This window comes from Glandiceps talaboti, chromosome 14 (assembly GCF_964340395.1).
Source record: "Glandiceps talaboti chromosome 14, keGlaTala1.1, whole genome shotgun sequence".
In the NCBI taxonomy this organism is placed as follows: Eukaryota; Metazoa; Hemichordata; class Enteropneusta; family Spengelidae; genus Glandiceps; species Glandiceps talaboti.
Window position 1 is genome coordinate 12,591,995 of NC_135562.1, and position 15,973 is coordinate 12,607,967.

General features: G+C 34.1%; 1 protein-coding gene across 1 annotated transcript; it reads left to right on the forward strand.

Moving 5' to 3' along the window:
* Positions 1-366: 366 nt before the first annotated feature.
* Positions 367-15,429, forward strand: LOC144445657 (uncharacterized). Its single transcript, XM_078135284.1, has 19 exons — positions 367-523; positions 740-961; positions 1,981-2,118; positions 2,748-2,858; positions 3,280-3,399; positions 4,969-5,058; positions 5,809-5,919; positions 6,276-6,377; positions 7,914-8,033; positions 8,741-8,839; positions 9,206-9,313; positions 9,972-10,085; positions 11,035-11,130; positions 11,371-11,478; positions 12,180-12,278; positions 12,675-12,794; positions 13,178-13,291; positions 14,274-14,381; positions 15,025-15,429. The coding sequence occupies exons 1-19, from the start codon at positions 451-453 to the stop codon at positions 15,138-15,140; spliced, it is 2,169 nt and encodes a 722-aa protein (XP_077991410.1). The 5' UTR covers positions 367-450; the 3' UTR covers positions 15,141-15,429.
* The last annotated feature ends 544 nt before the right edge of the window (positions 15,430-15,973 follow it).

The following is a 15,973-nucleotide window of genomic DNA, read 5'->3' on the forward strand; positions in this document are numbered from 1 at the left end:
TTGCGAACATGGAGTTTGTCATTGATGTTTATAATTGTGAGAATGAATAGTAGGTTAATAGTTATAAACTAATATAGTCTAGTCAAAAAAAAAAAAGAATTTGGAAACGAATCCCACATTGTCGCCGATGTCTCGTCAGCTTCCGACACACGTGACAATATCCCATTAATTTTGTAGTATACTGTTGTCGATGCAGACATCGGTAAAAACGTGGGATTTGCTTTCAAAAGGGGACGAGAGGTCAATGAGCGATTTTGGTATAGGGAATTTCGGAAATTACTTTTTTAATTTGGAGATATCGCTGAAGTTTGATTAATTTCGAATATTTAAGCAACTAAGCTAATTAAACGACAATGGGGAATTGAATGAACGGATAAATACTGCTGTGAACAGATTCTAAAGTCATTTCAAATTTGGCTTTGACAAACTACGTATACTATATCCACGAAAATGGTTATGGTGTGGTGGTTTAGTGTGGTTATCATTTATGCCTTCTGGGGTCTCTCCCATGCCAACAGTATAGGTGAGTTATATACTTTAATGTAACAAAGCAATAGCAAGACATATAGAATGAGTCAAGCAGACCAAGTTAAGAGAGCTGACAGACACAGTCAACCGAGAAGCTGCAATGAACGATACAAAAACACTGTATCTACTGGAATACCTAATAACTATTCTGCTAACTATTAATACATGAACCTTTCTTTGTTCCTTCTAAATGGCAATACTATTGGCAAAGACGAAGTACCACGACATTGCCATGAGTTACGAGCAATGTTGGAATCTGTACGCGCTGAAGAAATGGACTATATATTCGCTAATGTGGATCTTAAATGTCATAAAGACGGACGCTTTGAAAGCATGCAATGTTCACATGGAATATGTGCATGCATTACACCATATGGTAACGTTATTGCGAGAACCTTCACTCCTCCAAACAGAGATCCACCAATCTGCAAAGGTAGGGTTTTAATGCCTGGGCCGTGATATACAAATAGTTAGTTTAATAGTTGTTTACTTACCAAATAAATCATATTTTCATACATGCTGCGCAGTAAATTTATTTTATAATTTGTTTTCCAAAAGTAATCTAGCCAGGTTTTTTTTAATGGCAACAGGTTCACGCCCTATCCTTGGCGCTTCTGGGTGCATACAACACTGAGATTAGGAAAATTCCTCGATGTTTTTCATCTCATCACATGACAATTCTACTCCGTCAGGTGACACCAAGTATCTGTCATCATATCATCAGTGGAAATGAAGAAGCGTCCAGGATAGGACGTGAAACTGTTTTCATTCGAATACGAAACAACAGCAAGTCCAGTAGGATAGATTATAATCATAATACGTCGTTACCAACTTCATACCTTGATGATTGAGAACATTCATAGACATACATCATATGTACATGTAGTTACATGTATTGGTACCTTAAAACAACATTTATTATAATTTTAAAAAGCCAACATTTTGAAACGAAGAAATTATCAAATTAATATTGACATGATACAGTACATTGCATGTCTATCAAAAATGTTTCAGTATAATGTAAGCGAGACGGACAGACAGATAGCCAACCAGCCAACCAGAAAGCCTGCCAGACAGCCAGACATACATACATACATACATACATACATACATACATACATACGTACGTACGTATGTACGTACATACATGCATGCATGCATGCATACATACATACATACATACATACATACATACATACATACAGATACAGATACACACAGAGACAGACAGACAGACAGACAGACAGACAGACAGACAGACAGACAGACAGAAAGAAAGACAGAAAGGGGGAAAGGGAATGGGGAAAGGGAAATTTTGACGTTATAGCTGAATCAAAATGTGTTACAGTTCTACTATAATACACCATATGTGATCACATTGCTTATTAGGCAATCAACATCTCAGTTTTTTGGTAGTAAAGACTTCACTGCATGTAATTTGTCCCCATTTAGATTTAAAGCCAGGGCAGTGTCCATGGAGCAGATCTGTTGATTCATGTAACATCAAGTGTATAAGTGATGCCGAGTGTCCTTCTGATCATAAATGCTGTGATACAGACTGTGGAAAGACATGTGTAGCACCCGTACAAGGTAAATACATGTTTATATTAGCAATGGTTTCCATGCTTCTTACATACTGAGAACGTAGGTGTATATTTAATTGGCTCTTATTCAGCTGAAGCAATATTTTCCAAAATAAATAAGTGAAAGAGATAACTAGTAACCATAGGTACTAAATACATGATATAATTATTTCAAAAGTATTGTGAATGTGTGCACACTATCAAATTCTCTTTTCTGCAAAAATTTTGTTCACATTATGTTTTTACAATTAACAGCCATAATCATATGATTTTTAAATATTGCGATAAAATGAACACACAAGAAATTATAATTTGTGAATAACTAATTTCAAATGACAAAAGAAACACAAGTGTGATGGGTAAGATAACAGTTTTTGATATAGGGAAGAATTTCGACAGTTGAAATGATGATAAAAGGAAGAAATTATGCAAATGTTATATAAATGACATGTAAAGATAATTTCCACTATAATTATGGCAAAGAATTATCATTAGCTATACTTTACACATTTTACATGTGTAATTATCCAGAAAATATAAATATTTATCATTTGATTGTAATCATATCTGTTTAATGTACATTTCTTGTAATTGTTTTCATCGATGGTAATAGACACCGGTAATTATTATTTTCAGAATGTTATCCATCAGAATTTGCCTGTTCTGATGGATTGACTTGTGTTCTTGAGTTTCACATCTGTGATGGATTACCCGATTGCCCTGATGGTGCAGATGAACTTACTTGCGGTAAGTCTCAACCTATTTGTCGTTCATGACAGAATACTTGAAACTAATAATGCAACTAGTTATGTAGGAATATGTCTCAGAGGCCAATTTACTTGAAAATCAAGGTTATTCATTTTTTTGAAAAATTTGCCATACGGGAACTAGTTCTGAATTGATTATAACAATAATTATAATGGTGTTCACATCTCATGGTATTCGAAAGCCATAATGGATTCTAAAATGTTACAGTGTTTATATATATTTTGAACATTTATTTCAAAAATGTGTGTCGTGATCTCAGATATGTTTGGTTTTTGCCATAATTGTACAACTTTATTTATGTGTTTATTGATATTTTGCAAGGTACATTACAGCAGCTGTGATTTAAAAATTAATTTTAACCAAATTAAAAATATAATACATAAACTTTCTATTTAAGTAGGACCTCGCTTTGAATGTGAATTTGGACGAATGATACCAATGTCATATAAATGTGATGGTTATCCCCAGTGTCTAAATAAGGCTGATGAGGGAAACTGTGAGGACTATGAAGAAAGTACATGTGAGTGATAGTTAAAAAATAGTTATATAGAGTGTAATCATTGTGTCACGAGGATGACGGATAGATAGTTGTGTAATCTAATACTTTAATTGATTAGATGTACCTCAGCTGCTATCGACACAGGCGTAACACTGGCGGCTTACTTTAGATCTGACCAATACTCTGCATGATCTGTGAGATTGATGTCAAATTCTTGTCATCGAACCTTGGTCAACTAGAGGGGAATTGTGAGGTCACATTTTACCAACTGGTCCATGGGGGACGGTGGAGGTGGGGAGGACCATATTTTAGAAAATGGAAATTGGGAGGTTACATTTTACATTCACTCCTTATTTTTTTTATTTATCTTTGCCTTATATTTTTATATTTGGCATGATGCCACCACTGCCACTGGTTCAAAATCAAACCGTCATTACATCCCACCACTACCACCATTGTAAAGTAATTTCATAACATAGTGAAATGCAGTGAATAAACTGTTATTTGTAGTGTGAGAAGAGGAGAGCAGGTCTCACAGTAGTAAAGGGGAATAGCATTGCATGATACTGGGGATAATTGTCTGCTCTCCAGAATTCTCCACTTTCTTCCCTTCAAACAAAAGAAAGTGATGTTTAACACTCCTTGTCCTCACCCATGTTGACTAGGCAGCGAATATCTGGTGTATGGTAAACCAAAGAAATTTGAATACTGTCAATCCTTTACACAAAGTAGCTGGTCGTTTATTGTTATAGGAGTATCACGTGATACAAATACATGGGAATACTATCACTTAGGCTGGAGTACTCTTCAGGGAAGATGGAAACGTCAACTGATAATTGTAATGTATAAATCTACCATCATGTGTACTGCTCTTTGCGATCTTACCCCATTTCTTAAATTATTGAATTCGTGCCATAGTCACAAGACTAGTAACGATAATATACACATACCTAACGTTAAGGCTGATTATGACAAGCGAGCATTCTCATTTTAAAATGCAGTTTTATTGAATAATTTACATCATTTAATCAGGTTCTCTCCTATTTTAGATGTTTTTAATATAGAACTTAAGAAAAATATACCATAATAGAACGTGTTTCGAATTATGGTAATGTATCACCTCGAAAAGCAGTCACATTATGGGTAGCTTTATACAGGAACTTTAGCCTGCTCACTGTTCTGTGATTTGCAGGATGAGGTCAGTGTAGTTTCCTTTCCATATCAGAAACATCGGCTTCCCTCGTATAATTTACAATAACAAATCGACTGCTTCGAGTTCAATCTTTACGATTAAATTTTGCACACTTTAATGAAAGGGTTCCATACACTAGTGCAATATAATATTCCAGGTTTGATCGTAGCAGGGACATATATAGGCGACTCGTTTAATACTTGCAAGACAGTATGTTTCAACACGAGTGCAACACACTAAAAATAATCTGTAACGCATGTGTGTGTGTGTGTGTGTGTGTGTGTGTGTGTGTGTGTGTGTGTGCGCGCGCGCGTTTGTAACCTATACAAACGATATGTATTTTGTAAATAACCACACACAGACGACAATAATAATTAAAAGTAACCTATTTCTTTTAGTTGAGTGTCCTGGACAATTAAGAGTACCCAAATCTCACGTTTGTGATGGAGATACAGATTGTATAGATGGCAGCGATGAAATGGATTGTGGTAAGCGTTTTCATTTAGGTACTAATGACAAAGTTTAACATGTATTATGTACTATACGATTTCATCCTAACACATTCAGTGATAAGGCACATTTGTTGCATGTCATCCAGAAACGTGGACACATGGATAACAAAAGGAGTACTTGTTTGTATTGTTTATGAGTAACACTACTTTACTGTGTCTACCATGCTTTGATAGTTTCATTATTTGTTATAACTTATCGTATCTGTTAATTAGTGGGCAATATTTGTACGTGGTGTACTCGCAAGCTTACATCTTGCGTCAAAGCTCGCTTTTGAATCTCTTACCATATGCTAAAACTGGACTAATTATATCTGGGATATAATTTTCAATCAGCCAATCACAATATATTCACTGAACTTACTGTTAGAATGCCAATAATTAGATATTTTACAGGATAATCAGTGATCGCCGTCATCAATAAGAAGTATAGAAATATGTTGAAATTGTGATCGTCGTTAAGGTCTCTGATTTTTGGGTGGGGACCCAAAATCAATTTATTTTTATTGTTGTGTGTACAGCTACAAAAGAAACGGTTACCCACAGGTGATGTAATACAGTATTAGGTGCACGTTATTAAACATTTTCAGTTGCTGCTTTGCGCAAAGATAAATACTAGAACACTACATTTAAATATTTAGCATATAGTATCCAAAAGATAATTAAGATCAGCGTTTTCCCTTGTAATTCAATAGTAATTCATTTAATTCACTGTTTGCCCTCATAAAGCCTGTGATAAACCAATGCAAAGTAAGTGTGCTAATGGTAGATGTATATGGGAATATACTATCTGTGATGGTTACAACGACTGTGGTGACTGGAGTGACGAAGATAGCTGTGGTGAGTTTATGAGAAGAAAAAAACAACAGTTTTAAAGAAAAGTGTCAAACTTATTTCTGTCCAATACAAGTTGTACTAATTACGACTATAATATTAACTTGCATAATTATGCTTTATGATTGGTGTTGATAAAATGATACCTCAGTACCTCAATAATATGTGTATGTATGTGTGTGACAGTGTTTGTGTGTGTGTGTGTGTGTGTGTGTGTGTGTGTGTGTGCGAGTGTGTCTGCGACAGTGTATGAGTGTGTATTTCATAGAAATTATTTCCTAACAGTCATTCTGTTGTTAATTTGATCTCTTGATGCAAAATTAAATGTACAACTGTTAACTAAATTCCGTTTGATGTTACAGTATTGATACCCTGTGACAATGGGGTTTTGATACCAGAGAAGGATCTTTGTAATGGGGACGATGATTGTGGAGATAACTCCGATGAAGTGGACTGTGATAGAGGTAAGTATGACACTAGAGTACGTCCTTGCTCGTGATGATGTTGGTACTTTCAAAACACAACCATGGTGTGTATTTGCATGCCACAATACTACATGGAAAATATACCGGTACAGTTATGTAAACATAAAGCCACAAGCAATGGCACAGACGCCAAAATGTTCTAACCGTAAGATGCAATATAACTTTTTGGGGTATTTTTGGCAACTTGATATCAAATGCTCATTCTCTAATATAGACTTCCTATCACTCTTGTTCGTATGAACAGTTTTCGCCATTTGGCCGTCGTTATGGGTGAGGTCCTCGTTGGCAGACATTTATGTTTGTCTTTGGAAGACATACATAGTCGACGATGGTTCACTGCTGTCATTATAGTTTCTCTGTTTGCTATGGGAGAGGGATCAGTATCGTAAGCGTACTTTTCTTATTGTTTGGAATACTCAGTCAGATTTATCCCGTTGTCATTGTTATCATGAATTACACTAACCTTAAAGCAGTTGTTGCTAAGGTCGTGGTTTTGAATGCTCTGTGAGTTTGGGTTCATTTTTTTGAAATCTCTTCATCATATTATTTGTTGATATTGCAGGTGACTGCAAATTACATCAGTTGCTAAGGAAATGGTGTTGTTATGCTGTCAGTTTTAGACATTGGCAGTTATTTGAGAACTGATCAATAGTTGTATATTACAAAAAAGACACAATAGCGTTTGACTGTAGTAAAAGGGGTGGTTTTGACTGATCTGAGTATCTGTCTTTAGTATTGGAATGGTGCTACACTTGACTCCATCACTGCTGTTCCTATTTCCAAAGTTCATACACACAACTTGTTACATGCATTATAAATATTAATTACTGTTGTTAAGGGCTAGGTCCTAATTACTTGGAATAATTGTGTGTATTTTACTCTAAAACTAATATGTTTGTTCCACGTGATTGATCGTTATTTGTTGTTTGCAAACCCCAATTCTTATTTACCCATAGTCTAAATGACGTGACTGGCATTTCAAGCATTGGCAAATCAATCAAGGTTTATTATCAGTAAGGGGCAATTTTGTGTTTTGAATATATATATATATATATATATATATATATATATATATATATATATATATATATATATATATATATATATTGACTACATTGCTTTTTGTGAATGTCTATGTGTTCCAACTAAAAAAGCCTATTGAACAAAAAATCTGAATTAGTCTTAACAATCCCAATTTTATCAATCGTCAGATGTTCGCAGAGAAAGCGTGAAACTTCGAGTAACAACTTATAACAGCTGTACTCTTTTGGATTAATATACATGTTAACGTATTTCCAATATTACTGGTAAACATTTATTACATTATCGGGTTGATATATTATCAATTGGTTATTCTGTGATCGGTTATAACAGAACAAATGTTTTCAAAAGTGCTTTTTAAGTTAGAAACATTTTTATATGTCAAAAGAGGGCGATGTCCACGACATTCATACGATTTGTTATTTTTCCACGTAGAAAGTACTCAATTGACATTTTTGTATATGTTTCTTTTAGAAAATATACCATGTCAGAATTCCTTCGAAGTACGATGCAATAGTGGAGAATGCATTCCTTTGTTTGCCTTCTGTGATAATCACAATGACTGTCCTGATCAAAGTGATGAAGAAAACTGCCGTGAGTGCATATATTGTGTTTTTAATTCATATTTCAAAGTTTAACATTCTAGTTTCCTGCTAAAGCCATGATAAAGCGCACAGTCGTACAGGTCACCTGTGCATGCCAGGGGATCCCACTTCAAGGAATGTTTACAAAGCAGTAATGGGCAGAAAGATGAGCAAATCGGTAGAAGAGAATAGATAAAACTAAGATATACCATGGAATTACGCATGGTGCTTGTAAAACATGAAACTATTGAATTGTAGTGTCAAACTCTTGCTTTTAAGTACCCCAAACGTATGTGCAACAGAATAGGCACAGTAAACAACACCTTTTAACAGCTTGGGCGTTTGGCATTCATTATCATTTAATGGTGTAAAAACGTACTTAGGTATATGAAAGTAGGTTTATATGTCGGCAAATGGCATCGGTATTCGCCAAATATGGGCTAATTTTCACCAATATTGAGTTAATCCTCAAACCATCAACTGTCAAGAATACATTTACTATTTATTTGTGGGTCTAATGAACAGACTTAAGATGACTTATGAGAAAAAAATTATTTGCACTTAGTAATATAGCCATAGGGAACAGCATATAGGACAAATAATTACCTGTTGTACGTAAATTGTAAAGACGTGTTAAACTAGTGCTTGTATAACAAAGTGACAGGACTGGCTGAGATATGTTTTGAATATCACATTTTGCTTTCTTTCTGATTAAAGCTTGTGAACTTGATTGTGGTGATGGATCATGTGTACGTTCTCGGTACCGTTGTGATGGCTACCGTCAATGTGAAAATGGAGCTGATGAATTGGACTGTCGTAAGTGATTATTCATCTAAACTGCTGTACACTGTAATTATAACTTTGAATATTTGTTTGATAGTAAAGTTAGATGACATAGACATATATGCTTACTATAACTGTATTCAGTTTATTCAGCTAAAATAAAATGCTGGTACCAGCTCCAAAATGAACTTACTTTCACGAGTTAATTCTGAAGAACAACATGTACTCAAGCCAGATTAAATATGTCGATAACAGGACACCATGTGATGTATTTCAGTGAACATGGCAGTTTTAAAACAATCAATATGTTTGTATCCTTGCTCAATGAAACTGTACATCATCAACGACCATATCTTACAAGTAGCTTCTCTACATTCTTTTCCATTGATATCTTACTAGCTTGTGAGGAACCAAGGTTTGATTGTGGTGATGGCTATTGTGTTAATGAATATTCTCGTTGCGATGGTTACAAAGATTGTGAAAGTGGGACCGACGAAATGAACTGTCGTAAGCTAATGGTCTTCTTTTCATTTATTCTTATGAACTTTGTAAATACTATTGAGCATGAAAACTCAAAAGTAATAGTTAACCAGAGGTCTTAGTATTGACATTGTTTAGAGGAGATAATCCAATTGATTTTTTTTGGGAATAACTGTAACAGTAAATTATTTGATATGGAAATAACGCCATAATTACAAGTGAATAATTGATTTTGAATTCTTAAACGGTATAGGATATGTTACACATTTATTTGGACAATTTCTTTGAATGTCTAGCTTGCAATGAAGAAGACGGGAAATTTATATGTGACAATAGCATTTGTATCGATGATTATTATAAGTGTGATGTCGAAGATAATTGTGTAAAATGTCTCATCAACACAACTTTATTTTATTGTCTAGTAATGAAAAGAATCTTATGTTACATGTTACATCTTCTAATCTTAAGCTAATATTTCTTAACGGATCGTCTCTACGTTATGTACATTGTGGTGATGGCTATTGTGTTCTTGTATTCTTGAACAAATATTATAGAACATATATATAGCAACCCTTGTCCTTGCACCCTTATTTCAAACTCTTAATTATTCACAACCTGCGAAGTGTATCAAAATTTGTCTCTATGAAATGGAACTGATTATTTGTAATTTGGTGCAATATTGCAGCATGCAATCGTTATCAATTTGAATGTGGTGATGGAACCTGTATTGGTAGTTACTATCGTTGCGATGGTAGTAATGACTGTGGAGATGGCTCGGATGAAGACACAACTTTATGTGGTGAGTTTGTGGAAAATAGAAGTATCTTTTAATACATATTTCATAGGTGAATTGAATTGGAAGCAATTCTCAGTTCTTTAAATTCATGCAGTTGTTTCTGAGTTAATATTTCGTTTCTTAAAATACTCGCTTTACTGTATTGATTCACCACCACTACCACCACCACCACCACCAGCAACAAAAGTATATCAGCACAATTAGCAATTATTTACCATGCATTGATCATGAGGGCACAGAGAGGATACCGATCCTACATTGCACGACCTCTCTTACATAGATTTATTACAATCAGTAAACATTGTCCACAAGAGGCCAGATGTACACTGGGTCAAAGCATCAGAATTAAGATATTTCTTGAAACAGTTGACTCAACATAATTAGTAATACCTAAACCTAAGAAATGCAGTCATGTCGAACATGTACAGTGATCTTTAAGCAAACATTAGATACATGACAAGTAAAAAACATAGATATGTACAAGACTCAATATTGTCACGCATTTTCTTGCAGAGTTTAATTGCATGAAATCTGTAAAAAGCTAGCGTTTTATAAAATAAATATCATGAGATGTCACTGAACCAATGAATTTATGTTCACTAGGTGGCTCAAAATAAACTCTTGGAATATTGTTTGCTCTGAAGTGTTCAAGAAAAGAGCAAACAACTAGAAAATGTCCGTCTTCCATCTAAGCTAAGTCACACAGCAAGCAAAGTATATTCTCAACGTTGTTCTTACTATATGGAAGATAATGTGAAGAGCGACGAAAATGTGCTAAACAGTAACAAATGAATAGGTATTTTCAAAACGTACAGCATTTCAGTTTATACAGTATGTCGATAGCTTATCCACTGAGAAAACCTCACTATGCCAAGCTTAGGGACGTTCAGTCAGCTTCAATCTTCTTTCCATTAACGATATGATTGTGTTTACCCGTTTCCTTTGTTACTAGCTGGCTTTACATGTGATAATGGTGAAAGCGTCTACTGGGATTCTGAATGTGATGGTTACTTCAATTGTGACGATCATTCCGACGAAATATATTGCGGTTAGTGATTAAAGAGAGAAACTATCTTTGAATTCCTACGCCATTATAGAAATCGATGGTTTTGTATTTATATATTCCCTGTTCCTATCAAAGCTATTGGAAATATTAATGTGGAATATTACATGTGCCTTTGGGTGAAGTGAGTAATGATCCAGAAAACCCTTTTCATATGATTCTATATACGTTGTATTTATTATCATGAATGTCTTTATTATTGCTTGACTTATCATATTTTGTCAGATTGTGATGAAAATCAATTCAAATGTGATAGTGGTCTTTGTACTCCGAAGTACAACAGGTGTGATCTGAGGGACGATTGTGGTGATAATAGTGATGAACAGGACTGTGGTAAGAAAATGAAGTTTACTGTTAGTGATCAAATATTTCAAAGTGGTAATATGGATGAACAGTTGGTATCTATTTTAATGAAGACAGACATTCGCTTTGTCAGTTCCGTCTGTTCTCTATTTCGGTGTTCACGATTACCTATATATACTTTCATTTATTTGAATATACTTTCAGTGTCTGTCTCTTCCCCATATTGGCGTTTGTGGTTACTTGTGTGTACAGAGTTTGTTTACAGACCATTTCCTGTTCTTACCATTGCAAATTTTTAAAAACAATTGTTTGAATGTTGTCATTAGACTTGGTCTATCAAGTACAAATACATACGAAACTGTTTCATTATCAAAACTCTTAAACAAATGCATATTTTTTGTCAACAATGCCAATTTCACTTATTTTCCAGATAACTTTTCAATTCACTTTTTATTAGACCATAATTTATGATAGAATATTGGACTAGGCAGATCAGCACATATAGGAGATGTGTAATATTAGCATATCCTAATGAGTGTAATAAACAAAAGAATAATGAAGAAATGAAAAGATTTCATCTGAATTAATAGAGATTTAATAGTTGTACAGATAGCAACTATAGATTACATTAACAACTCAACTGTAATGTGAGACGTTTTACTTTCTATGCATTCAGTAGCTCTCTTAGTACACACCAAAACTCTACAATCTTATCATTATCATATTCATAGAATGGTATGTCTGTGATGATGGCGAGAAATTGAGTCCAGGGGATTATTCTTGTAATGGATATTTTAATTGTGGAGACCACAGTGATGAAGCCAATTGTCGTACGTATTCCTGTCTCCTATGATTATAATATGATAATGATGTACACGATGTAAAATAAATAAAAATACCATTATGGATTTTAGACGTGTTTACGATTCACACTGGTTTCAAGTATGAAAAATTTAAACACATTTAAATTCCTGCAAAAGTATGACTTGGCCAGGGCTGTTTTGTTTCATTTTTGCAAAGAGGTACAAACCTTACACTCATAATCTTGCATTTCCATTCGTCAGAAGTTAAATCTTTCTCCATTGAACCATCCAAACATCATACATGCTGAAAAATAATATGCCATCATTCCATCACATTTCAATTCACTTTACTGAAGATACCGTTCTTACAACTTGCTTGATGTAATTCATTGATGATTTTACTCCCCTTCTTACACGCACCAGCATGTGAGGCAACGTTAATTGAAAGCAAATGGCGATGTGACAATGGACTATGTATATATAACTACCAAAAATGTAGCGGTTACGATGATTGCGGTGATAATTCAGATGAAAAGGACTGTGGTGAGAAAATATATGCAGTCAATTTAATTATTGATAACAATAATATAAAATATTTGAATAAATTAAAACGACGAAGTTTCGCTTTTCCGTGTATTTCCCTGGGTAACATCAATTTCTCCAGTTGCACAGCAAATAACATAGATGTTACTTTCCGCCGTATTCTCGCGGATGTTACTATCCTAAACAATGACAAGACAGTCGTGTATATTTAGGAATAATGAAATCATGAAATAAATACCTGACAAGGGTTTGTTTATTAAAATGACACTTTTTAGAAAATTATATTACCATATATCAGAAAGTAACAAGTAAAATTACCCTTAGTCAGAGTATGAATGACAAAAAACGTTTTGCAGTATATATTTTTTACATGTTTTTTTTAGAGGAATACACTTGCACAGATGGAGAGAAAGTCGTTATTTCTCCAAAAAGAGAAGGGGGAATAGAATGTGACGGTAATGAAGATTGCAGGGACATGAGTGATGAACTGAACTGTGGTAGGATATTTTTAGATTCGCACTTTAATTCAATAAGCTTTTCTATTTTATATGGTACACTCACAACATATGTCTGGATATCAAATAAATAATATATCCCTAAAACTTCTAAATTACCTTAAACAGATATCTTAATATTCCAATGAATACAACAATTGTTTTATATAATCTCATTCTCGAATTTAATTTCGTATGGCATCGCATTTTTTAATCAGCTCACCATAGCTTCGTCAGGTCTCCATCACTCCAGTCCAGAACGTTTGTATAGATGCGCTTTCATCATACAATCTCATTCTCATTATTTGAAATTATCACATAATAAAGTACAAATATGTAACAACAACAACAACAACAACAACAACAACAACAACAACAACAACATCATCAAATAAATAAATAAATAAATAAATAGATAGATAGATAGATAGATAGATAGATAGATAGAGATACATAAAATTAAGAATGAATAGATGAATGAATGAATGAATGACTGAATGCCTATCTAACTGCATACATACATACATACATACATACATACATGCATACATACATACATACATACGTACCTGTACTCCGGCGTACGTGGGCGTTAAAGTTAGACTGACAATTACAAATGAGCGTATTGACCAATCATGGAAAGGAATGACGGTCGCCATTTATTACTTGTATGCATACATACATACATACATACATACATACATACATACATACATACATATCGAAGGCATGTCACCAGATCAACTGTAAATTAATGATAACAATACTCACGATCACGTATCTTTTCTTATCATATCACTTTCACAGATTTTTCTTATTTTATAGTTTCTTTTTAAAAAAACAATGAATAATAAATACGAACTTTATAAACGTAAGCTAAGCAACAATTAAAAAAATAAAATCCTATTTCTCATTACATTTTACAAAGGTTTGCAAGATATGTGTTTGTTTACATTTCGTTATATAACGTCACTTTTTATTGTAGAATGTCGAGCCTACCACTTTCCATGTGCCAACACCAGATGTGTTGAAAGTTATGAACGTTGTAATGGTTATGATGGTTGTGGAGATATGTCTGATGAGGCTGATTGTGGTACGTTCATATTTGTTTTAAACTTCTCAGGGATTTGACATTTCCATTCTTCTACGTTTCAAACACATGGAAGGACTTGTTTTCATTAGAAACTGGTCAGTTTCCTCGGCCAACGGGGTTAATGGCTTGATAGGGACTCACCTTATGTTTTAAAATTAGAAGTGTGGTGATAGGTAGGTCAAATTGGTTTCATTTTTACAGGGGGTGGGATCACTGCCATTTGATAACTTTACAGGGAGTGGAGCCACTGTCATTTTGTTGAACAGATGAAAAGATCCCATCTATCCCTGCTCATGGCAATTTCATTACAAATGTCGGTTTATTACAAATTTCGGTAATTATTACAAATGTCGGTTGTACACTGCTAACACCCACCTAGAAAATTACCAGTCCCTTATGAAGCATACCAATCTGCTTTATGGGACATAATACTTCGTTTCCATACACATTCAATTATGGTTCCTTCCGCTGTACGTATGACCATATATACGACTTCTATAAATGACGCTTATTGTCACCCATATAAGTCATCAATCAATCACCAAGTTAATTTGAAATCATCCAATTTTAATAAAATATCATAACTAAATCGTGTTCAATATGACATTATTAACAGTTATTTTTTCCATATGTTTCTCTGTAGTTTGTTCGGAGGCACAGTTCAAATGTGACAACGGCAAGTGTACAACAGCCAGCTATGTTTGCGATGGTTATGATGACTGCGGTGATAATTCTGATGAACAGAATTGTCAAGATTAGATAGATGTCAATAAATCAATCACAATGCATGTTTGACTTGTCTTTAAAAGTAGATAATTTAGTAAAAGCATCATATTTAATAATATCCTATCAATTCAATGTATAACATTTCGATCAGTACAACAACGATACGATAGCATTCTAGAATATGACTCTGTAGTTCTCTGCATGTATCTGCATGTGTTATGCTAAAATTGTTTGATTATCAAGTTTCCCTATTAGAGGAATGAATCCTTCGATTGTGGGTAAAGCTAGGTATCAATAAAACTACTCTCGGACTGTTCAGAAAGGTTTTGTTTCGAGTAGTTTGTTTTATTTATTTACATTAAATAATCCCTACAAAATGTCTCTCAATGTGTATCAATGTGACACAATTTGAAAATTGTGGATAAGGGGTATTGTGTTTTGAATTGTGATGGAAGAAAACAATCCTTTTCTACAATGGCGTATAGCCTTGTCTGAAATGTGGTACATGTAATATTTGTTTTTATGCCTGTTTCGTACATCAATTCTTTTAATGTTACTTCAGGCAGAGTTCAAACATAACTATACATATATGTATACTTATACATGTATTACCTAGCTACCTAGACTGTAAGATACGTCGTGACGTTTCACCCTCACCGGCCTCCTGTGGCCGATGGTTGAGGGCGCCCCGTCACGGCGTACCTTACAGACGACTAGCTACCACACTAGTTACATAACATGTCATGTAAATGCTTGGCTGTTTCACAATCAATGCTTCACTTATATTGCACTTTGGGGCAAAAGTGAACTTGACCTTTTTGTAAAGGTGATCTTAATAATAGATAGTTTATAAAAGAAGTTAATCT

What these genes read in the sequence shown, in the direction of transcription:
- LOC144445657 (XM_078135284.1), top strand. Translation starts at nt 451, where the DNA reads ATGGTTATGGTGTGGTGGTTTAGTGTGGTTATCATTTATGCCTTCTGG. An exon ending in ATGTGTAGCACCCGTACAAG is followed by an intron (nt 2,119 to 2,747) that starts GTAAATACATGT and finishes TATTATTTTCAG; the next exon opens with AATGTTATCCATCAGAATTT. An exon ending in AAGTGATGAAGAAAACTGCC is followed by an intron (nt 8,034 to 8,740) that starts GTGAGTGCATAT and finishes TTCTGATTAAAG; the next exon opens with CTTGTGAACTTGATTGTGGT.